The 26230-nt window shown below is 37.6% G+C and overlaps 1 protein-coding gene across 1 annotated transcript; it reads left to right on the top strand.

Moving 5' to 3' along the window:
- Positions 1 to 17283: 17283 nt before the first annotated feature.
- On the top strand, positions 17284 to 24797 carry atp6v0b (ATPase H+ transporting V0 subunit b). Its single transcript, XM_029453902.1, has 8 exons — positions 17284 to 17368; positions 18228 to 18276; positions 19780 to 19863; positions 21085 to 21162; positions 21765 to 21834; positions 22021 to 22072; positions 22402 to 22592; positions 22812 to 24797. The coding sequence occupies exons 1-8, from the start codon at positions 17284 to 17286 to the stop codon at positions 22836 to 22838; spliced, it is 636 nt and encodes a 211-aa protein (XP_029309762.1). The 3' UTR covers positions 22839 to 24797.
- The last annotated feature ends 1433 nt before the right edge of the window (positions 24798 to 26230 follow it).

Here is a 26230-nt window from a genome sequence, read left to right as displayed (position 1 = left end):
AGACCCAAAAAGCTCTGAGAAAACTCCGATGAGACATGAGCTTTAAATGTTCTGGGACCAAGAAACATGAGGCTGGCAGTAGTCCTCTGACTTTACACACAGGATCCAGTCACCTAGTAAATTACAAATCCTGATTCCTCTTGTGAAGGGCTGCTCAACATTTGCATAATGGTTATTAATAAGGCTTTCATACAGGAGATGCGCCTATAATTCTGGTCTATTGAATGTGTCTTCTACATTGGATGCATTCATGTAAAATTGCTGTCAGGATAAAGGTTATGTTCTGGTTGTCAAGACTCCTGACTGCAAATGCAGTACTGTAGAGTTATTACATTACATAAATACAAAACGTATGAAAGTTTCAGCATCAGTTGAGTCCGTATGCCCACTCGCTGCTCTTTGACCATTTAGAAAAGCATCGAAGTCTGTTGAATGTTTTGACGTCAATATGAAATGAAATTGCAAAAAATGAATATAAACCTCGGTTCACCAAAGCTGTTTTTCAACCATGTCAAGAGGAGGCTTGTCTGGTCTAATGATCTACTTTTACACTTTCCTGGTTTTCAGCAACAGACATTTAGCCGGCGTCACACTTTCTGTCTGAAGCGACTATAAATAATCTAAAAGTAAAAGCACTTACGGAAGCAATTTGAGCATTATGCATGTATCCTGTGTCCTCTTTCACTGATTATAGCCAGATTTAACACCCCTATGGTGTTGTTTGTTGATTCATCTTCATCGGAAGCTGCATGTAAAAGCTGCGTGGCTGCTGTGACGAGAAGGCCGACTGCATGGATTACTGACAATTGATGGCAGTGACAGCAATGCCAGGGTGCCAACACTGGCACGTCGGAACTCGGCTATTTTAATGTTCTTACTAACACATGATAATATTTTGGAAAATCAGTTTTTACTGTTTTCACATTACTTTTGCACATTTACAAATTGGTTCTTCTTCTAGGCTTACATTCTGATGCTGATTGTGTCATTGCAACCTGTTCTCGTAGAACAATAACGTTAAGAGTGGCATGGAGATAATGAGAGCATACAACCACAAGAAGCCTCTCGATAGATCAGGTGGGTGTTTTGTATACTGTTCAACAACCGTTTACCAGTTATTACTTGCACGGTGTGATAGAGGAGAACAATACATATTTATTCTAGTGATTCCCTTTTGATTATGTGTAAAAATGTTTTGCTTTAAATCCCTGTTGCATGATTCATATTGAGTAAAACCAAACTAACTGTGGGAGATACTCAGGGAACAATGACGGAAGGAGAGCAGGTTGGGTGTAGCAACAACAGGTTTTATTGTACATACAACTGAGCCAGGTCTTGCAAACAGACACGTTTTTATTCTCTCTCTGTCTCTCTCTCTCTCTCTCCCTCTATCTCTCTCTCTCTCTATCTCTCTCTCTTCTATGTCTCTCTCTATATCTCTCTGTCTCTCTATCTATGTCCTCTCTCCTATATCTCTCTCTGTGTGTCTTGTCTATATGTTTCTCCTCTATATCTATCTATATCTCTATATCTCTCTGTCTCTCTCTCTATCTCTATCTATCTCTCTTGGTCTCTCTATCTCTAATGTCTCTCTCTCTATTCTCTATCTATATCCTATGTTGCTCTCGTTTCTCTCTCTCTCTCTTCTCTCTCTCGCTCTCTCTCTACTCTCTCTTCTTCTCTACTCTCTCTGGTCTCTCTCTCTCTCTCTCATCTCTCTCTCTCTCTCTCTCTCTCTCTCTCTCTCTTCTGTTCAAATGTTCATTTGAAGCCCCCAATTCAACACACACACAAAGCAGTTAAAAAAGAAAAGAAGGTACAAACACTCTTGAAAAAACCAATGTAAAATGCATTAGCAAGAAAAAGAGAATAAAAGCATCTTGAGGTTACAGGATAACAAAAAGTAGTCCCAACCTTGTAGACAAATTACTTTAAATCAGCCACATATGACAACCCAGCATGAAAAATACCAAAAAACAAATAAAAGTCCAGAAGCATGTGAGGTTTCTATTCTGTTAAAATACTGAAGTTCAAGTAACATAGCAACAACAGTAACAACAGTAACAGTAACAACAGTAACAAGTCTGCACCGACGCTCCCATTGGTGGTTATGTTTAGGCAACAAAAACACTTTGGTTAAGGTCAGGAAAAGATCATGGATTCGGTTAAATGTTTCAAAAACACCAGGCAATCATCTTTCCCTAAATTTAGACTTTTTCGTGTCTTGCCAGATACATTTTTTAACAACATTTCCTTATTATGGTAACAGAAAACGTAATCCGGCATTATGTACAACAAGTAGCAAGTGAACAGCGCAGTATTAGCTCGGATTTCATCTCACGACATAGGTAAATCAGAAACAGACTGAGTGTATTGATTTGTGAGCTCTGCAGTGGGGCAGCATTATTTGGCATTCTGAGTACTGACATCCTGAACTTTCGGCTCCATCAATAGAAGTCACAGAGGGGGCAATGGAGAGGGAATATCTAAACACAGACAGTGGGGCTGAGACAACGGGACAGAAAGACAAAAAGAGAGAAAGGTGCTGAAGTGGCAGAGGCTAGAGGAGGAAGACACACGTGAGGCGAAGTTGCACAGGAGTGGAGATTAGACTGTGAGCAGAGAAACACCAGCAGCCTACAAATGAAGAGTAAAGTGCAAAATAAACCATTTGAGTTCCCTTGACGTCCAAAGCATTAGAAGTGTCTGTCCGCACAAGCCAAAGTGTAAATCTGAATTTAAATTTTAACCCTTCGTCCCTTTATAAAAACTCAGAATACGGGCATTTTACCCGTGTGTGGACACACTGTGAGTTCATGTTTCAGAATGCATCTTTATTTAGTTTTTAGCCGTTCTGTGTTGTTGACTCCGTCGGGTGTGAAGGTAAAAAATCAATCCAATTACTCAAATAATAAACTATTGATAGGGCTTTAATTAAATCTGCACTAATCGATATTTATGCATGCAAAATGGTTTGAATGACTACATGTAGTCGTTGTAACAAACCCACAGAGAATTAACACCCGACTGTCATAATTAACATCATCATCAACAGCACAGACTGCATTATCATATCATTTACTAAACTACTCCTTGGGACTCACTACCTCTTGCTCTGGCTAATATAGTCTTATAAAGTGTGTAAAATGTCACGTATATCATATCAGTTTGAGGACCGTTTGAGTTCAAATGAAAGAGTTGTGCGAGGTACGAGGCCCTCACATGAAATGAGCTTCCAGTAGAAACATCCTCTTGTGTGTACGTGGGAGAACGTTTGAGTGACAGAAGAGGAGAGCGTGAGAGACATGACATGAATTAAAATGTGTGTATGTGTGAAGGCGTGTGTGGGTCTGACCGCTAATGTTCTACTCTAAAGTACAGTCAGTCAATATCTAGCCACTAAATCGATATATATATCAATATCTGTATATCTGTAGTGTAATTTCATTGGTGAAATACCTGTGTGGGCAGGGGCATAAAACAATAATGTTATATCACTTCACCTATGAGGCGGTTTTAGTACAACGCTAGTTTGAACTGTTTTTAATGGGACTCATGAAACTGATGTCATGGGAAACGCACGGACATATGCTCATTAACTGATATCTTCTTAAAGCAAAAAGGGGGGTTAATTACATATTCTGTTTTTTCTTTAACGTTATTTTTCCCTTTCATAACTTAAAATGTTGAATCTAATTTAACTTCTTTTTATAAAGCTACATTAAGCCACCAGACTTTACCAAAGGCAGCGTTGCAAGATGTACCAATCATAGTCAGATGGCTTAGGGTTATTTCTTTAGATTACCGTTACGGAGCGGATACAAGCACCAACTTTGGCATGAAGGTTCTCCTGGTCCTACTGATCAATTTTAGCCTAGGAGCCCTGGTGAAATATTTTGGGGTTGCCCATAATTCATGAAAATCCAAAATGGCCGCCATGCACCATTTATGTTTGGCTTGGAAGTGCTGTAAATGTCACTATTACACTGATTTATTATTTTAAAATGTTACAAAGCATTTCAATATTGCTAGAGTAGAAAACTTATGTTTAGCTTTTATTCATTTTTGCTGCAGCTCATGACATATATGGGCAATAGTGATAAAAATATGTGAAAAATGTATGAACAATGTATAACAATCAATGTGAAATATTTTATTTAGAAACAAAATGTCAACAGTTCCTATTGGGCTATGTCCAGTTCATATATGTAGCTAGCAATGTGTGCTGCTGAATAATGTAGCATTTTGCATTAATCATCATTGCATTTGCAATTGCAAAGTGGTGTACAGTCAAGACTGGCTTTGCCACATTTGCACGTGGTACAATTACCATTGCATGAGCATCTTATCAATTCCCTACATGATCTAGAGATGCTTCTGGAATTATCATCCAAATTGGTGCCCATGAATCAGCTGCTTTTGTCCATCATGTGGAGAGGGAACCACTTGCAGTGTGTGTATGCTGGTTGTCCATACCCCAGCTTGGTACACTGCCCGTCGTATATGTTGTAGTAGGGCATTCTGAGTAGTTGGCAGTCTGTCTATGGAGGTATTCCTATGACAGAAGAGATCTTTCCTTGTCTCATCGACAGAGTGTGCTGCACTGGCTTTCTCATATAAGACTATAATAAGCCGCTCAAGCTTATTGAAGTGATGCGACTCTTCATTCAAGGCCTCAAAAGGATGGCGAGCAAGATCTGAAAATATTTCTGGTACCTCATTGTAGCCCTGCCAGGCTTGCCAGGCTGACTTCTTGCCCTTTCCTTTGAAGGCTGATGTGGTGTCACACCCAGAAATTGCATGGAAAACTAGTAGAGCATGTGATCTTTCAGCCCCAAGGCTGGCACAGAGGGTATTAATGCTATATAATCTGTAATGCTTCCCCATGCCAAATGCCACCCAGATGTCGGCCAAAGGTTGAATTGCTGTTAAATTGTGGAATGCACTTACAAGGATAATTACAACATCTGTGTCCACAGTGCGTACTTCAATAGTCTTTCTGTCTTGATTCAATGCATGCATTACATGGGCTACAACATGTATGTCAGCTTCCTCATGATTGCAGTTTGGCATGGGACTGTTGGAACCTATACATATGACTGATTCACCCGATGTTATGTAGACAGTTTTCCCTGGTGAACATATGAACTCTGCAACACTGGAGGTCAGAAAAGCAAAGAGTTCTTTCTTGTTCTCGGGGTCACGCAGGAAGTCCATCCAGTTGCTTGGCATCTTGGTCTGACCAGACACCTTCCTTCGCACCCCTTTCCCCCTCTTTTCCCGAGTAGCTTCTTTCAAACTGCCAGGTGTCCTGTAGTTGCTTTTCTATGTGAGTAATAAAAACTCTGGCTGCATATTCACTTGTACTTTATATGCGTAAATGTGCACGTCATTTGAAGAAGAATCATCTCTGTGTTTAAAAGCCATCAGGAATCTGTTAAACTTGGCTGCATGATTAAGTGTATGCGGACACCTGAGTATTGTGCGATTGTTGAACATTTCATTTCAAAATCATGGGTACTAATATGTTGACATAAGCACCTGCGCTCTTTTCCAAATAGATGTTGGAAGCTTTTGAATTTCTGACCCACAACATTCTCACTTGCATTATTTTCGGTCGCTTGAGCAAAAAAGCTTTAATTAAACTCTCTGTAAACAACCTGCTCAACACCGAGCAGCAGAAAAACAAAGTCAGCAACCGGCTGGAGATTATAGTGGAAACACATGTTGAAGAGTTTATAACTAATAAATAAGAGTTATACATAAGTTTTATATCCTAGCAATATTAAAATGGTTTGCAACATTTTAAAATAATAAATCAGTACAACAGAGACATTTACAGCACTTCCAGGCCAAACATAAATGGCGCATGGCGGCCATCTTGGATTTTCATGAATTATGGGCAACCCCAAAATATTTCACGAGGGCTCCTAGGCTAAAATTGATCAGTAGGACCAGGAGAACCTTCATACAAAATGTGGTGCTTGTATCCGCTCCGTAACGTTAAATTCGTTAAGCCACCTGACTATCAACCAATCGTACAAATACGATAATTATCGTACGTGCCATAATGTGCCTTAATGTAGGATCAGTTACCATTTTGTGACGCTTACAATTAGAAGTTGGTTTTAGTTTGCGCTGTCACATTTAAAAGTATTTCTTTATCTGTTTTACGCATGTGTTCTCACGTGACCTCTTCACAGCGTAAAGGTGGTGTATGATGTGGATGAATGTGACTTGTGAGCATGGCAGGCGCTCTCTCTCTCTCTCTCTCTCTCTCGCCGCTCGCCATTTATTTAAATAGAGTTTGCATGAGAAAATAGATTTGAATGCCCTGGTGAGCCCAATTATTTATTTAACCAGCTTAGTTCATAGCCTTAAGTGTTTTCATGCAGAATATGAACAGGCTATTACAAAAATTGTCAGACTGATAAACTTCCATGCATCAAAAAAATTACAACATTGGTGGATTTGTAGGATTGTTATAAAGGGGTTTAAATAGATGTTTTATAAAATAAAATAAATATTCTTGTGGTTATGACTTATAACTAAAGTTAGGTAAAGTTAAAGTTAAACTCTTCATCCTAGAAACATCAAACCTAGAAACTTCAAAATGGGTGCACAGCATTTGTACTGAGACAAGATTAACAATAAAGAGAAATAGATGTATGTGTGTGTTACCTCCTTACTGATTGAACGTTTCTCTCTGCAGCACATTCAAATTATGACCAGCAATAAGCCCCCAAGGTCAGTGGCATGGTGGATGGCAGATGGAAACAGGTAATCAAGTTGTTCTTTGTACAAAACAACTTTATTATAAAGAATTTAAATTGTCTTTCAGTAACAGTGAGAGATATGCTGGAGGCTGGAATGGATTCCAATCTGCACTACAACACTGTCATGGGCTGGACAGAAATAGCTTGCTTTGTTTTGTAAAAGCTGCAGAGGCTGAAGATGAGGCTTAGCCACCAGATTTAACACAAGTCAAATTTACACAATTCACATGGTTGAGGTAAGAGAGTATATTTTCAGGCTGAAAGCAGAAAATCACTCCCAGCAACCTTTTTGTGAGCCATCATAATGGATGCTGAAATCAAGATTATGTGATATTAGGTTATGGTTTTGTTTTTTTCCTTTAATTCAAAGCAAATGTTCAATGGAAAAAAAATATTAAAAGCACCAGCTTAAAAAAAAAGAAAAAAAGGATAATCATTGTCCAGGGTATAATCTGCAACACTTCCGCATTAAAATGTCTAAAAACGGCTGGACCTAAGCGTTATGTTTTGTTGAGTTTTGTACTTACATTATCCCACATTTTTACAATGCAAATCTCAAACCTAGAGAAAGACTTAATTTTAAATCAAGATAACAGTCTGTTTCATATCCAGCTGTCAAAATGTTTTACTTTTTATCCAGTTTAAATACACATTTTTACAATACACTTTTCAGACCTTGGTTGTTTTAACTACATTTTTTAACCAGATGAAGGATTTTGATCATCAGACGTCTGGATATTAAGATTTCAGAAAAACAGGCTGAGCAAGAGTTAGCAGCAGTTCGAACAGCGTCAGAGAAACACTGATTTTTAAACTTGTTTTATTCGTTCTAAAATTGGCTAATTTGAATGATAAACAGGCTGGCGTAGGCTGTGGTGGGGAAAAGGGGGCTAAATGATGAGAGCTGTCAGGCTGGATGAGCAGATGAGACTGGCAGGAACCTCTCCTGGAGAGTTGAGAGCAGGCATTAGCAGACAGACTAGTGGAGGCGCTGGAAGCGTGACACATGGACAAACCATGTATGGCAATGTTCCTGCAGAGACTGTTTGTTAGAGCAGAGTTTAAGTAGTGAAGGCGCTGGCTTGATTGATGGGCAGGTGTGTAGTGAGAAGGGGAGAGGACAAGAGGGAGAAGGGGAAACAAACAAAACCAAAACACAACAAGCACAAGTCACTGTCCACACTCACACGAGGCAGGCATGTGTCAGGGAGGAGGAACCGTGACAGCTTCCATTTTGTATTTCTTATTTCTTATTTGTGTTGTATAAGTTTTAAATGACAGACTGAACTAAAGTAAGTGGTAAGTATCAGTGGTAAGCTTCTGTCTCTAATTCAGTTATTACTTTATGATTCAAAGGCTTCTGGAGAACAATAAACAAATTACAGACTAAAACGGCTCATATTCACACCATTAACCATTTTTGAAGAAGAGTTCACTTTATCGTGCAGAAAGGACTTCCTATAATTCTGATAAATGCCACTTAAACTGCATTAATGACCTGTAATGTTTGGTCTGTCCACTTAATGCAACTAATGGGAGGCTTTTACTCTCGATAAGCTGACTTGTGCTGAAAGATGCATGTGTAACTTATTAGATATTACAATGAGTAGGAGTGAAATATCTCACAGCAGATTGACATTATTAAAGAGGATTTCTTTCCAAATGTGTCAAGTCTGGGAGTGAACAGTCGGTCAGTAATAACCCAATTGTCAAGTCAATCTGTTTTTGAGCAGCAATTCTTCTTCTTCAAAGAACAGAGGCAGCATGACTTCAGTTCATTAAGCCTGTTCAAATCAATCACAGATTGAGGTGCTTTACGCAGGAAGGAGTACGGACAGATAATAGATTGTGCCAATTCAATTTCTCGTCTCGCATAATTAAGGTTCCATTCTTTTTATCTCAGATTTTGCAGGACGAAGTCTCAGATAGCTCTTTTAATGCTGCTGAAGAAAATCCTCATACATTTACTGGCACTATTTACTGTAGAACAGGTTTACTAAGTTAGTGATGTCAAGATGACTCAGACAAGACGACCTATGAGGGCAGGAGGTCTAAAATACACAATGTTATGTTACTATGATAATATACACAGACAACGATAGCGTTTCATGCAAAACATGGATTGACATAGACACAACACATTACACCTGTTCATGGTGAATGCAGCTACTTTGCACAACAACATTAGTCTGTCCCGCGCAGACAGATCAATACCATTAGGTTCTTTCTGTCTGCTGTTCCAAAACACCAGCAGTCAGACAGATGATGTATCGAGGAGCTGTATCTGAGCCGAAGGGAGCCGTTTGGTTGATTACATTATCAAGGTGTTGGATAAGATTTATAAATTATACATGGTAGAAGAATCTAAGATTTGCACTTCGCAATTAATTGAAGCAAATGAAGCAAGGTCTTCAATTATTAATGATGTAGGAATAATTGATATTAGAGAGTTTTTTTAATATGAAAATATAATTTCCATATTTAATATTTTCACCATGCTGTGATGCAGAGCGACGTGAGCGAGCTGGAGTGTACGGTTTGACCGAGGCCTGGATGCAGGAAGAGCCCGATCCTTTCACAGCATGGTAGGCCAGAGGGACGCTGAAAAGTAATGGTTGTTGCACACGGTTTGTTGTTTCAGTGGTTTGTGGCTTATTAAGTTATTGAAGTCAGCTATCCGTCATTGTGATCGTATGATTGTATGATATGTATGCACCTTTAGCAAAACATTTTAACATTTCTACTTTTCTAATCCTATATTCTGGGTTTTAAGTTCTAAGATATTGTTAGAGTAAAGTGTGTGGATATATTGTCGCCTTTTTACGTTGCGTGTACCAGCCGACTGCATCACTTCCTAGTGTCCCCTGAAAAACACTTCATTTGAATTGCTTTGAAGTCTCAGGGCCACTGTAGAAAACCTATTACATTCATATTTAAATGTATTCATATTCGAGCTCATGGCTGTGATATTTGTCTTGATCAGGAAAATGTAATGTATCACTCTAAATGCATCAGCTTTAAAAGGACGCACCTTAGTATCCCATAGAATAACAGGTTGATAGTGTGCACGTAAACACACTCAATTGGGCTTTAATGATGGAGACTGATGATTATGAATGAAACATTATGCTTTCTGCCCTGTTTGTTTTATTAACACCTTGTATTTGACTGCATCTTAAGAGGGGACATTTGTATTTAGAGTGTGTCCGTGTTATGGAAGTGGACAGATGGTAAAAAAAGATATCCCATGTGAGAACACATTGGATGTAACACTATTGTGACACACTCAGGAAACTCACACAACTCTCCATCTCCATTGTTTTGCTGACTGACTTATATATTTTGTTATATACTATATTTATTGTACTATACCAAACTGATACTGCACTTTATTATATTTCATATTCTTTGCTATATTGCTGTAATATACTTTATATTATGTTGTACTATTGCAAATTACTCTGGTGTATGCTGTTACAGGTTATTTTATCGTTCTGTGTTTTATATTCTGCCTTCTCTTCCAAGATATGCAGATACAATCTGATACAAAAAAGGTTCCTTTAGTGAAGCACAACTCAAGTTTTTAATAGTCATCCAGCAAAAAAGAAATCACATAATTAGGGGTCACTTTGCAAAAAATCTCTTCTGTCCTCGTTGACAGGACAGTAAAAGGGAAAGTGAACCTCATTCTTAATTCGACCTGCACCTACTTACAGTATATTGCTGCTACTTATCCAACCACTTTTTCTCCCTTACATGTGATTTTGACTTAATTGCTCTTGTATAGTTTCTATTTTTATTTCTATTCTTTTATTTTTATTTTACATACCTCTAACTCTATTTATTGTTTTACTTTCTGTCCATTTGCTGCTGCAACACCGAAACAATAAAGGCATATCTTATGTTAATACAAGACGTAATGGTCATATAACCTGGGGCCCTGATGCATGTGGGCACCTCAACCATAACAGCCTTACAGTCTCCATGTTCTGTTCCTATGGAAATATCTAAATTATCCTATTTATATTTGTGATAGAACCGTGATGATGCATGCAACCAGCACAAACATGCAAGAGGTTTTGGGCTGTTTAGCAGAATGCTGTGTGCATTTAAACACATTCATTGACACTGAGGCCTTGGAGCCATTGATACGGGGAAATGTGCCTTGAATGTTTACTTGTCAATTAGGACAATAAAATGTGTTTTAAGCTGAATTCATTAACATTAGTGGAGATAGTGTCTGTTGTGAAATAAAACCAATGTTCTGTTTTTATGTGATGTTCAGTAAGACATGCACATTCATGGTTATCAGAATCAGAAATCCTTTATTAGTATCACAACGAGGAAATGTACCTTGTTACAGCAAAAGAACAAGAAAGTAAAGAGTACACAATGATTAAATAGAATAAAATAGAGTAAAAGTAATATAAGTACAAAGTTGTAAGAGTGAATATTGCACATGGCAGTGAAATAAAGTGAATATTGCTGGATTTTTTTATTTTACATTGGGGATGCCAAATGGTGATTCAATAGGTTTGCCTTATGGAACATTTGAAGAAGAATCATCTCTGTGTTTAAAAGCCATCAGGAATCTGTTAAACTTGGCTGCATGATTAACTGTATACGGACACCTGAGTATTGTGCGATTGTTGAACATTTCATTTCAAAATCATGGGTACTAATATGTTGACATAAGCACCTGCGCTTTTTTCCAAATAGATGTTGGAAGCTTTTGAATTTCTGACCCACAACATTCTCACTTGCATTATTTTCAGTCGCTTGAGCAAAAAAGCTTTAATTAAACTCTCTGTAAACAACCTGCTTCAACCTGCTTCAACACCGAGCAGCAGAAAAACAAATTCAGCAACCGGCTGGAGATTATAGTTTAAACACATGTTGAAGAGTTTGGAGGCTGGTTTCTTTTTTTAGCCTTTCCGAGGCCAAGGAGCAGACTACAATTTGTGTGATAACAGGTTTGGCACAGTATTATGTATGTAGCCATAGAGTGCATATTTAGGGCCCTTTATATGGTCTTCATTTTGAACAGGGGCTAGCTTGAAAGCTTAATTAGCTAGATAGCTAGCTACAGTTGATCAAATCTGCAGCGAGAGTTGTCATTTCACGCTATCTATATTTTGTAGGGTTGTCTGTTTTCAGAAAAGTTGTTTTGTGCTGCTGTTTAAATGTTTCCTAAACAAGGGCAAGATTGACTTTAATGTAAAACATTACACAGAAATCGAAATAGGCTAATGTAGCCTACTGGTGACACGCAGTGGTAGAAAGTACATTTACTCAAGCACTGTAGACTACTTAAGTACAATTGTACTTGTACTGAATATTTCCATTTTCTGTCACTTTATACTTCTACACCACTACATTTCAGAGGCAAATATTGTAGGCCTACTTTTTACTCCACTACAAGTATGTTATAACTTCAGTGACTAGTTACTTTGAAGATTCAGATAATCAAATAAATTATGATAGCCTATATTATTAATATAAGACTTTATTGATACCTTGCTGAAATTCACAAGCTACCTGGGAGTAAATAAGCCCAACATTTACCAGCTGTATCATTAAAGTGTGCATATTAATGCAGCATTAATTGAAATGAAATAATATGCAGGAATGTAACTTAAGTACATTTTTGAATGCAGGACTTTTAATTGTGTCTGTGCTTAGTTTGGATATTACATTACAACTGATACATTGGATTTAATATTTAATTTCTTTATTGATTTGTGCTACTTTTGAAATATGTTTCCAATTATAAACACATTTTTCTCTGTTGACATTTTATGACGTATGTATATAGACCTTTACAGAAACATGTAAAAGATTTATGGAGAATGAAAATGAAATTCCGTGTTGAAAAGAAAAGCATGCCAAGGTTGCCTGGCACACAACAAAGAACAAAATGGAATTAGACCAAATCAAAGGGAATCCTCACCAATATGTGCTGGAGCTGTGCGATGTGTGATTTATTCAAGATTTCCTTTAATCCACATCCATGCAAAAGTTATTTTTAATAATGTATTTAAAAAAAGAAAAGACATATACCGCTTTATACTTGAAAGTGGTTTACTGTAAGAAGAAGTAGTTAATTACTTTAGTTGTCCAAAGATCAAATAAGATGCGTTTGTGCATAAATCAATGTATGAATGAAGAGACCGAATGGTTAGTATGAAAGGAATTATCTTTATATTTCACAGAAAATGTAGAAGAAGGTTTTCTATGTTGGTTTTAACAGAGTTCTTGTCACTTGGTTAATCAAAGTGCACTCTGGAGGCAGTGAGCAGTCTCGACACACTCTCATCCTCATCATACCCCATGGCTTAGCTGGAGGGCATAGAGGAACATGTTGTTGTTTGGCCTGAGTACATGAGTTGAGATTATGATGATAATAACATATTGTACAGGGTAGATATAAAGTCTGGCCTTTTTTTCCCACACTATCCAGGATGTCTGAAGTGCACAATGGCGACTGACAGTAAAGATAAAATCAGGGAGGGTTTTTGGGAGAGAGAAAAACAGCCCCATGTTAGATGCAAAGAAATATCAGCTGTTGCAAGTAAACAAGTATATTCACAAGTGTTGCTATGCATGGAAAAGATCTTCTCTCCAGAAAGGCTGCAAAAGAAAATGATGACTTATGAATGAGGAGAAATACAGCTTGAGGCTTTATTGAATTACTTATTTTACTAAACAGAGGGCTTTTGAGACCGTTTTGTTCAAAATGAACTGCATTCAAGTTAATTGCAACTAATCAGCGTTGTATGAACAACTAAAGAATCTGTATAATCTGCTTCACAACAACAACACGAATATCATCTGTGATTCCTGAAGACCCAGAAAAGAGAGAAACTGGTTTACCAATAATTACTTCTGTGGGCTGTTTTATTCTTTGGATGAAGAAAAACAGAATCAAGTTGCTGTTAAAAAAAACTAAAAAGCTGATTGAAGGACCTTCAGGGCCTATAGTACTCCTAAAAGAGTTTCTGATCTGTGATGGGACCAGACCTAGGAGATGAAACCTGCCACAGATTGCCTAGAATTACAAGCTGAGGATGGAGTCACTATCCTTGGAGGTAAGAATCAATGACAGAAAGCCTGTGTTGAAATGAGGATTTATTTGTGCTTTTAGTCCCATAGCAAAGACAGTTTTGTAAATTATTTTGTACCGCTTTTGTAATTTATTATTTTTCCTTAATAAAACCATTATTTTGATACATCCCGAAATAATGACACACAGACTGGATTTTATTCTTGTTTTTGTTTTTTTAGGTCATAAAAACATTATTTATATTTATTTTATCCATTTGCAGCTTAACATAAGGTTAGCAGTTATGGAAAGGACTCCCCCTAGTGGATCATGATCCGTCACAGTCGAAACTGTTCCACAGATTTAATATTTCTATAATGTTGGGACACTCTCAAGAGATACGTTACACAAATAAGGGTCAAAATCAAAACAGCCGAGGCTGAGTACCCCAACGTTTAGTCTCCAGTATGGGTCAAGTAAAAAAGAAAAAGAAGAATCCTACATTTCCCATAATGCAACACAATAGCATTTTTTATTATTATTATTAGTCCATTTTTTAACCCCATGTTCACAACCCTAGTTTGTAACAGAGTTCTTGTCACTTGGTTAATCAAAGTGCACTCTGGAGGCAGTGAGCAGTCTCGACACACCCTCATCCTCATCATACCCCATGGCTTAGCTGGAGGGCATAGAGGAACATGTTGTTGTTTGGCCTGAGTACATGAGTTGAGATTATGATGATAATAACATATTGTACAGGGTAGATATAAAGTCTGGCCTTTTTTTCCCACACTATCCAGGATGTCTGAAGTGCACAATGCCGACTGACAGTAAAGATAAAAGCAGGGAGGGTTTTTGGGCGAGAGAAAAACAGCCCCATGTTAGATGCAAAGAAATGTCAGCTGTTGCAAGTGTTGATATGCATGGGAAAGATCTTCTCTCCAGAAAGGCTGCAAAAGAAAATGATGACTTATGGATGAGGAGAAATACAGCTTGAGGCTTTATTACTTATTTGACTAAAAAGAGGGCTTTTGAGATTCAAGTATTCTGCATTCAAGTTAATTGCAACTAATCAGCGTTGTATGAACAACTAAAGAATCTGTACAATCTGCTTCACAACAACAACACGAATATCATCTGTGATTCCTGAAGACCCAGAAAAGAGAGAAACTGGTTTACCAATAATTTCTTCTGTGGGCTGTTTTATTCTTTGGATGAAGAAAAACAAAATCAATTTCCTACCTGCTGTAAAGAAAATACAAAAAGCTGATGGAAGAACCTTCAGGGCCTATAGTACTCCTAAAAGGATTTCTGATCTGTGAGACCTAGGAGATGAAACCTGCCACAGATTGCCTAGAATTACAAGACAAGGATAGAGTCACGATCCTTGGAGGTAAGAATAGGAAGGTAAGATGATAAGGAGGTAAGACAGAAAGCCTGTGTTGAAATGAGGATTTATTTGTCCTTTTAGTCCCATAGCAAAGACAGTTTTGTATATTATTTTAGACTGTTTTTGTAATTTATCTTTCCTAAATAAAACCATTATTTTGTTACCAACAGGGATACATCCCACAATAATGAGACATTTTATTCTTGTTTTGTTTTGTTTGGTCATAAAAACAATATTTACATTCATTGTATCCATTTGCAGCTTAACATAAGGTTAGCCGTTATGGAAAGGACTCCCCCTGGTGGATCATGATCAGTCACAGTCAAAACTGTTCCACAGAGTTAGTATTGCACTTTTATAATGTTGGGACACTCTCAAGAGATAAGTTACACAAATAAGGGTCAAAATCAAAACAGCAGAGTATCCCAATGTTTAGTCTCCAGTATAGGTCAAGAAAAAAAGCAGAATCCTACATTTCCCATAATGCAACACAATAGCATGTTGTTATTAATAGCATTATTATTATTATTATTATTATTATTATTATTATTATTATTATTATTATTATTATTATTATACGTCCATGTTTTTAACCCTATGTTCACAACCCTAGTTTGTAATGCAAGCTTTCTGTTAAATATGCTTGACAACAAATGTATTATCCAGGCAAAAAACAATTATCAGGGTTATAATTTTCTTGTTTTTCTTAAAGTGTTGGGGTTGTTAGAGTATTGTATGGTTTGAATATAATGTTGTATTTCATTTATTATAATTTCAAATTAAGCTTTTCTGTTATAAGCTGTATTTTTGTGGATGTGGAACTTTCCTAAAATGAAAAAACTACATTTTCCAAACAGGGTGAGTAATAATCTGTAATACATATCAGTTTTGAATCTAAGAAGTGTATTTTTCACAGGAACAATTTTAGTATATCTTACAGTATGACCCCTGCTAGAGCATGTTTGTAATTCAGTGTTTATCACAAAGCTTTATGCAATTGTATTTATTGAAGAAATACTTTGTTAATGGAGACACAATATGTAACTCCCTCGAAGAACAGGCAGACACAAGTGGCTTTCTTATAACGGGTTTATTTTGAGTTGTATCTCCTCCAGATCCACCCTGAAAACTAAACATAACAAACAAACAAACAATGTAGCATAACCTCTTACCAACGTAAATAACAGTACAATACAAAAAACTATACAACATGAGGAAGTCTTGTGGTGTCTTTGGAGGCGCACTGAAGTCTTTTATCACCGGGCCAAACCGGGCTCTTAGGTCTCGCAGGTGTTGCGAGTCTTAATTACACGGGAGCAACCAAACGAGACTTCCGCCGAGACTTCACAATAAAACTTATGTATACTAAATTAAATAATGTGAACAACAAATGCAACTTAAATACATTGTAAATCATGAGGTTATCTTGAAAACTAACAAATTATAGAGAACAATCTAATGACTACAGTTACACAATACTTTTGCATTTGCAAAGTTTTGCAAGTCTGATAAATGCCAAGATACAAAGATATAGAACTTAATAAATCAGTAAATTAACCTATTACCTATGGAAATCTGAAAGTTTAACAGGGATTTAATAAACAGAGAAGTCTCTTCTCAAATAATACTGTAGTCGTGACTGATTAACAACCACAAGAGGGACATCTAGCGTCCATTACACGCGCTGCAGGTAGCTCTGTCTATGACGTATTGGGTTATATGGCATTACTGCATACCTTTATATTCTGTGCACTGTGAATCCTAATCTAAATAGTTAGCAGTTGTCTGTGGAATCAGATAAAGAATAAATACACATTAACGCCGTCACTGCGGAATCGTTTCAGCAAGGTGAAGAAAAATAATAACCGGACGCAGCCCTCCAGTCTCCGGTCACATGCTAGTGAAGCTGGATCAGCTGACACCACCCAGCTTCTCGCTTTGATGCTCTGTCTCCTCCATCGACTGATAGTCCTTCTTTAAACTGTATTATTTCGTTATCTGAGCGTTTCTGGCGTCAAATTTTACATTTGAGCCGAGGATATCTCGCTGATCCAGCAGGTTAGACCACTGGATAGATGCTGCTAGAGTGTATGATGAACGGACACGCTATTCTGTATACGGGGGTCACTTTGGCCTTCTGGAGCACCATACTTATCGTCGGTAAGATTATCATTTTCTTTAAAAAATTGTCAGAATATTGGACTCAATGAATGAAATCTTCTATTTCCTACACTTATGCAACAATGACAGTCTAGTCGGTCATTCGTTCTTCGTGGCAAAGCGCGTTATTTTGCGTTTGACAGCTATTATTTGGGACCTGGCTAAATCATGGGACCAAAGTGATTGCGGCTGTTTCCATTTTGTTTGCTAGCTACTATTGATAGGTTAAATTGCTAATTGGCGATGAGGTTATCATACATACAATGAATTAATACCCCGAAGACTCTTAAACACTTTTTTTTTTGTGACTGCAATCGACAATTTATGTATTATTGCTAATATTTAAGAGAAGCGACCTGATCTTGCATCCTGGTTAGCCGTTTGCATTAATGTAACGTTAAGCTAATGTGAGTTAGCTCATAGCTAGCGTTAACCCTTGCATCAGATAATGTCAGAGGTTCAAATGTTGAACAACTAGTGTCAGACTTTCTTTGATGGGAGTTATGATGCAATCCCGAGTTGTTATTCTGTCAGTGGTTAAAGTTATACATTTGGCTAAGCTAACATTAGCTGGTTAGTTGTTCGTGTACACAGCAGACGGTCCCAAACAGGAACTGTAGCAGTTTTCACGTGAGAGCTATCACACTGAAGTGACAACTTCTCGTCATGACTCGAGCACATACACGTGACACTGTTTCATACATGGTTCAGGGAAAAATGGATTAATGCAGAAACATACTGTAAATGTCTGTACCTAAGGGCTCTCCCTCATAAATACACCAAGCTTACTTGTAAATATGCATCTGACTGTCCTTGTTTTTACTTTCACATCTGCTTTATTAATTGTTTGTTTCCATAGGTCTCTGCTATACCATATTTGACCTTGGATTCCGCTTTGATGTGGCATGGTAAGCAATGTTTGAATAAAGCTACTGTCTGCAGCTTAATACACACAACTGGAGATAGTTAGTTAGTTTATTGTATTTGATATGGACATCACATTAACATTATAATTGTAACATACATTTTTGCATATGGACCAGATACACTGTTTTAATTGTTCTAGCTAAATGCTAATCAACACCTGTCCACAGAAGGTTTTTAAATCCACACAGATACATCCACAACATACAGGTGTATCTACAGAGGTATTCGGTGCGAAGAGCAATGTTGTTTCTGCTTTAGCCTTGATTTAATGCCTATATTAATGTCACTATTTCAATTCAGTTCGTAGAAGGTGCCATAGTTTTGCTCTTAACAGAGAAGTGTGATAGCCCAAATGAGGTTTTGCATAATTCAATGTGACAGTTACTGTTAATTGAGGCCCTTGTGTTGACTCTACTGGTGCAGTGGTGTCTTGTAACAAATCCATTAAGCAGGGAATGAGCAAGACCATGTAGGCATAACAAATATAGCTTTTAAGTATGAATGGCTTTGACTTTAAGAAAAAACAATATGTTATTTTGGACTCATGGCCCAAATGAGACTTCCCAAGCTCGTTGTTTTTCTTCCACTTGTGTCACCTGTCAGAACAAGATGAGTTACAGAATAAGATTTGTTCTTGATATTGTTGCTTGATTTGGAGTAGAGCTGCAACAGTTACACTGCCAACTTTTTGTTAATTTATTGTTTCAGTCAATTTTTAAGCAAAAATGCCAAACATATGTTGTGTTCCAGTTCTCAAATGTGAGGATGTGCTGCTTTTCTATGTATGATAGTTGATGAAACTATTTTAAAACTTAACTTTGTGCTCTAGGAATTTTAAGTGGGCATTTTTCACAGTTTTTCTTTGGCCTTTTGTAGACAAACCAATTAATAGATTTAATTAGAAAATAACTGGCAGGTGAATCAATGATGGAGAAAAAAAATAGATTAGTTCTAGCAGTAATCTTAAGTCAGTCCACGTGCGTCGAGCCTTCATGAAAGTATTTCCTTGCAGAGAAGTAGATGTTGAAACAGACAGTATGGCCTTTTCTAGATTGCACAATTGTGAGAATACTGCTATTGTGCATTACAACAAATTCCATTTTCGGATGTTCAATCGAGCACTTTTGTTTTGATATAGCTGTGACAGGTTCAGGGCCTGTCCTTCTCTTTGTCAGGGTGGCACTGTCTTCACGTGACTGTTCAAAATGCATCTGTTTTTATTATATAGAAATATAAAAGAGAAAGTAATTTAGCCCTTATCTCAACCTTGTTTTACTTACTTTTATTATTGAAATTATGGTTCTGTTGTAAAAGTTGTTTCATCCTAACTAATGACTATATTAAAAGACAACATATGTATATTAATATCTTTTAGTTAATACAGTTATAATGCATTAATGAATGCATTTATTGGCTTAAACTAATACATTAACATGTTGCTGCTTCTACACATTACTTCATCAGCTGTACTTCTTTGCTTGCAGGTTCCTGACAGAGACTTCTCCTTTCATGTGGGCCAATCTGGGCATTGGCCTGGCCATCTCTCTGTCTGTGGTGGGAGCCGCCTGGTGAGTAGCTAACAAGGAACACAGTTTAAAAGGGTATTTTGGATGTGTCAGTAAGCAGGGGGTCGTGGTTCTGCAAGGCCTAACATGCGCCAGTCTTTCCTAAAATAGTTTCCTCTTTCTTGAAAGTAGCATCATGTGTAAATGTGGAACTGGAAAAACTTAGAATTACAAACACAGGAACACTTTGGAGTGTGTTTTTGGATGGAGTTGTTTCTTTTTAGTGTCTGACATTAATTGGTGAGCTTTATAATAAGCTATTTCAGTTATAACAAAACACTTTAGATGAGCTTTACTTTATTATTTTTTACAATTTGCTCCAGAAGACCCCTGACAAACTAAGTGATGATAAAGCTTGACTGATGCCTCATGTCGCCTTACATCCTCTGATTAAAGTTGCTCTTGATCTCACCATAAAGAGAACAGCTGAGGGGCCTGCAGACATCCAAGTTAGACACCTGTCCTTGAAGAACATTGCAGAGACACCAACATTTTCACACCTCTGAATTGTATTAAACGTTTTGATCATAAACTTGGAATACAAATTGAGAGTATATATTTCTTTTTTTAAACGGGCTCTGAAACGTTTGCTTGTTCACTGCTGTTTTCAAATCGTTGCTTGTGGATGAAGATGAGTCGGAGATGATAAATGTAGAGAATCTGCCACTGAATGGGGGAAATCACTGATTCAGCAGCGTGGGCAGCCAGAGCTCTCTCCAACTGACTTCCTATGATGCAGATTCAACAAGCAGAACTGGCTGAACAGCTGCAGATAAGGGAAAATTAAAGCCAATCGTGCGGGACAAACGGATAGAACTGCTGTCGGCTTGGTGTGTCGGTGCCCAAACACGTTGTATCTATTTAGTGACTTAAAGCTGGATTACATTTACACATGACGCAACATTGTGTCTCTGATCTACATGTGGAATCACTTCATCATTAGATGGACACCATGCCCATTAGTTCCTCTTGTCATATGTACTGAGCTAACCGTTTGTTTTGCATCCTGTTGGATATTTATTTTCATTTAGTTATATCCTTTTATTAGGTTCTACTTTAGTTGCCACTATGACGGCACACGCATATTAGGTGATCAGATTGCAAAGAGGGGCATTTACTGGATGTTTGGTTGTGTTTTTGGTTGTGCTTCTTCTTACTCGTTATCACCTGGTAGTATTCTGTCATGTTATACATATTGTGCTGATTGCTGTGTTTGTTTCCCAGGGGGATCTACATCACTGGCTCAAGCATCATTGGTGGTGGTGTCAAAGCTCCACGAATTAAAACCAAGAACTTGGTCAGGTAGGCTCATTCACACAAAAAAGGTTCTGTTACATCCTGTCCAATTGTCCTCCTATTTTCTCTACCGATTTGTTGTTGTAAGTTATGTGGAGTATTTTATGCATCAATGAAATCTCCCTTTTGGAATGAGTAAAATACTCCTTCCTTCCTGAAATAGGCTCAGCTCTGTAGTATTACCCAGTTGAATGTACTTGAATTTTGCTACTAAATGAATAAAGTAGATAGGAAAACTTATTTTCATATTCATTTCAAACTTCCTGTAGACTGAAATACTGCACAAAAGAAGGTTTCCTCATGGAGAAACGTGGCAGCCATTTAATATACATTAATATTTACAGATATCAAAACATCTGTAAATACTTCTGTGTTGGGGTATATACATAATCTGCTCATTGCATCCCAAATAAAATCTCTTTCAACAAAATCCAGATCAGCAAAACCGTGAGAAGCCCTTTGGCCTTCCCGACACTGTAACCCGTGAATGAGCTTCCACGAGTGACTCAGCGTAGCCAGTGGATTACAAGTCACTGTTGTGACTCGGAATAACAAGCTGCCAATCACTTCTCTTACTTTTGTTCCCGTTTCTTTATGTCTCCCTCTAGCATCATCTTCTGTGAAGCTGTAGCGATCTATGGGATCATCATGGCCATTGTAATCAGCAACATGGCGGAGGTAAGCAATAAGCACTTTTCCTTGTTCCTGATTAAGAACACTGTGCAGTTATCTATTTTAGAGGGGATTTCAGACCGGAGCAGGGAACAGCACAACCCTAAATGAAAGCATTATACATGTGGGACAGAGAGTTCTTTTCTTCTTCTTCTTTTGGCTTTAAAAATAATCTCTTATCTTTTTTTATAGAGCTTCAGTGGAACAACTCCTGAGACCATCGGTGCAAGAAACTACCAAGCTGGTAAGAACACAGACATAAAGCTACTGAATGCAAGACGTGGAAGAAAAATCCACTTTTAAACGTAAATTGGCACCTTGACTTCACTGTGCGTCCCACAAACTGCAGCGTTCAGGGGGAATCTGTCTCATTTGTTACACACATGGTTTTAACGTAAACATTGACGCTTCCAGTTGGAAAAAGTGTGTGTGTCTGTCCCAGTCCAAGTAAAAGTAAAAGACATAGCCAACAATTATGCTAGTGCTAATGGGGATCCTAATAAAGGAAGAAAAGAAAAACCTTGCCTTCTGATTGTTCACGGAGGTGTTCTGACTCTCTTTCCGTCCTCCCAGGTTACTCCATGTTCGGAGCCGGTCTGACTGTGGGCTTTTCCAACCTCTTCTGTGGCATCTGTGTCGGCATCGTGGGCAGTGGAGCAGCATTGGCAGACGCCCAGAACGCCAACCTCTTCGTGAAAATCCTCATTGTGGAGATCTTTGGCAGTGCAATCGGCCTGTTTGGTGTCATTGTAGCCATTCTGCAGGTGAATGTGTCGGGCTGCTTTTTTAATTTTATTTTTTTACGTCTTCATAATCTCTCTTCTTTTCCTCAGAGGAGGAAACTATCCGTCTGCAACAATGGCCTTTTGTGTGGAACTGAGACTATTTCCACAGAAAGTCTAGATGCATCTATATTGTGTAAATGTGCTGTATCTATATTTAAAATTGTAATAACTGGTTTATTTTCTTTTTTTCTTCATCAGACATCGAAAGTAAAGATGGGCGACTAGAGGATGCATTCACGCGCTGAGAAGACAAAAAGACACTGCTGGAAAACAAGATGGATTATTGTGTAAATACATCGTAAATTATTTAAATGTCTCTATTTGCCTGGTATTGTTTTTAACCATCACTTATGCAAGAGTGGTATGTGCGAAACCCAACGGTCTTGTCTTGAGAGAAACATGAATGTTGAAATAAGAATAGCGGGAAAAGAAATCCCCAGAAGTCAGCGGTTTGTGTGCATTTCTTGACATAATTAGCAGAATGTGCACGAATTGCAGGATCTGTTTCCTAACACCAGCCAGTCTGCAGTCTTGACCGCTGTGAATACAACTTGCAGGATTATCACACACGCTCAAAACTAACGCATAGGTTCATAGAAGTCGGGGCATCTTCATGACATCATTTTTCTCACACCACTCTTGTATGAATGATGAGTTAAACATGACACCGGAGTATTTGTGTGTGTGTGTGTGTGTGTGTGTGTGTGTATGCTGGACACGTGATCTTTTATTTTTTCCTGTGAAGCATGAGGGTGTTTACCATTGTGTGTGTGTTACTGTAGCCTGGTCTGTCTTTGTTTTCCTTTCTGTTTTTGTAACCGTTCTTTGCTGATAATAAGCAAGTGGTCCTTAATCCACACAGTGGCCCAAACACAGTATTTGTCAGGCGTCCCGCTGTAGAAGTGACAGAGAATCTATAAAGTGTCTTCATTTGAGACTCATGAGCCTCCTGAACATAGCTGCCAGCCATAACTTCCTTGTTTACCACAGAGTCTTCTCTATGTCTAGTTTTAACCAGGTTCCTTTCGTAGTAATTTTACAAGGATGAAGGTGGATTATTCAGAGTGTTGACTAGAAGGAAGCCAAAAGATTGTGGATACCCAAAAATACTTTTCTTTGCTAATGCATAAGTCAAAATTGCTACGCTGTCTCTCAAGTCACAGGGCACCTCAGTTACTGGTAACACCTTCTACACTCAATAGTAACTTAATATTTGCTGTAGCTTCACCATCGTTGTGCTGGAGGTCTTTAGAGAAACAGACTGCTACTCTGACAGGAGGTGACACCCAAAACTATGGACGCCACATAAGCAAAACAACTTTATGTATACAGATTATTTTTAAACATAATTATTTTACACTCTACACATTTTCACGTTTCTTTATTTTTTATTGAACTGTCTTGTTTTTGTCTGGACTTGTTTGCTGTTCTAGTCCACAAATTACTTTCTAACATTCCTTTTAAGTAGCTTCATGTGTTTGTGGGTTTGAGTGCAATTTGAATGACACGATTAGACTCCTGCTACATCACAACAAAGCCGTCATCAAAGTTTTCATGTACTTTTTATCAGCTGGTAGCTATGCAGCGTTTCAGCTGTTTCCTATTGATGCTGTTCAGTTTTCTGAACCGTTGGTTGGCAGAAGAATAAAGTGACGTCGGCACAGAGTGCACAATGCTTGTGTGGAAACACTTTAGGTAACACTTTTTGTTCTTGATGCATTGTTCCTCAAGTTAAGATGACCATGGTTAATTGTGAATTGTCTCAAATCTTCCCTGTAAATTCCCCCTCCAACCCTCTTGTGGAGTTCTGAATGAGTATAAACATTGAATCTTATCGTGGGGAAACTGGAATATCTTTAATATATCTAGGCCTGAACTTCCCAAAGGTGTCAAAGCAGCAACATCGTCTTTGCCCTGATGCTGGTTTTATCATTTAACTGAGATGTAACTCCAGCATTCCTTTGGTAAACCAGGCTCTGTACCAAACCCCAGGCTTTCAGTGAGTGTAGTTGGTACCGTGTGTGCATTATGTTGATGTGATGGTGATCAAAAATTAAACTCATTGTTTTTGACATTGTGTATGATGATAATAACAAAAAAAAAAACAGATCTTCCTTCTGGCTTCATAAATGTCCTTGAGAAAATAAAATTGTCCAATCAAGATCTTTTGGATTTTGTTTCTGATTTGTGTTGTGTTTTATTTTTTTTCCCCTCATTCCATTAGCGATAACCAAATGTCCAGTCGTCATACACAGAGCTGCGGTTTGAATTGTATGTCGTAATGTTTACTTGCTCCCACTAGATGGAGCAGAGAACCACAACATCTGTCCTGGTTCATCTGGTGCTGTACACTCATCTGAAAATACAATTAGGCTCACATTTCCTTGTTATTATTCAGCATAATATTCATTTGTTGACTCGCTGTTAACCTCGATTATAGTGTGACATTGAATAAAACGGCGTAGCATCAGTATAGAATTATTAAAATTCTATCTCAAACCTGTTATTGTTTTGTTGCAGTTGACTTGCTAAGATCTCATTATCCAGTAATAAAGAGCATATTTGGGAATACGTTTTGTGATGCCAGATGTTTTAGAACCCACTTTACATGAATGACATGGTTTATCATAATCCATTTAAAGAGACCATTCTGAATAAACAGTCAACTTAATCTAAAATCTAATGTTACAATGTATTTTCAGTAAACCAATAGACTAAAGGTGTCTCCAATTTGAGTAATTAAATAAGAGAGGGCAGCGCTACAAACAGCAAATCTTTAAAATATGAAAACAATTAAAAATAAATGTATTTGTGAACGTTATTTTGGTGCCAGATGTTGTAGAGGGATTTTACATTACCATCAAATGACTAATGTTTTTTTTTCCGAAAGATAGCATGCAAAACAATCAGCTCAGTCTGGAATATATATATATATATAATCTCAAATCTAATGCCTACAGTATAATAAACAAAAAAAGTGTCTTAATGAACCAAGATCCTATGAGCTATTAGTAAATTAAGAAAAAAGCAATACAATTCTAAATGTCATAGAAAACCTTTAAAACATGGCTAAAAGAAGTCCATCTGGGATTAAACAAAAACTATAAAGTGAAGATGAAGTATGTTTTCTTTTTATTTAGTCATTTTTATTATTTCTTACTGCCTTCTGAAATACTTTGTAACATCTGTTATGAAGTGCAATAAAATAAACTATATTATTATTATTAATAACTAAATAATCACTTCATTTTTAAGTGATTATATTATTTAATTTCCCCCTGTGTGTGGATTTCTGAGTAAAAGTAGAGAAGGAAGAAAAGCAAACGCATTTCTGGCCCACCCGGGCTTCCGTAGACAGCAAGAGCGAAGGGACCTGCTCGCTGCCACAGCCGGAGAGCATCCTTTTTCTTTGCCTTCTTATCATCCTCACCAAAACACAGCGGGATGACGGAAAATCATGAGCATAGCATATCTCCACTCACCGGTTTGCGGTAGAAATATCGTTACGGGTTACGTTAGCTCTTTGGCTAGCGTAATGCTGCACAACATGAGGCTTTCTTCCTGATGAAGAGCAGACTGTCTGTGGAAACGAGAAGAATATAGTTATCACTAGCACA

The sequence above is a fragment of the Cottoperca gobio genome, chromosome 17 (genome assembly GCF_900634415.1).
Source record: "Cottoperca gobio chromosome 17, fCotGob3.1, whole genome shotgun sequence".
In the NCBI taxonomy this organism is placed as follows: Eukaryota; Metazoa; Chordata; class Actinopteri; order Perciformes; family Bovichtidae; genus Cottoperca; species Cottoperca gobio.
This window is presented reverse-complemented; position numbering and strand designations above follow the sequence as displayed.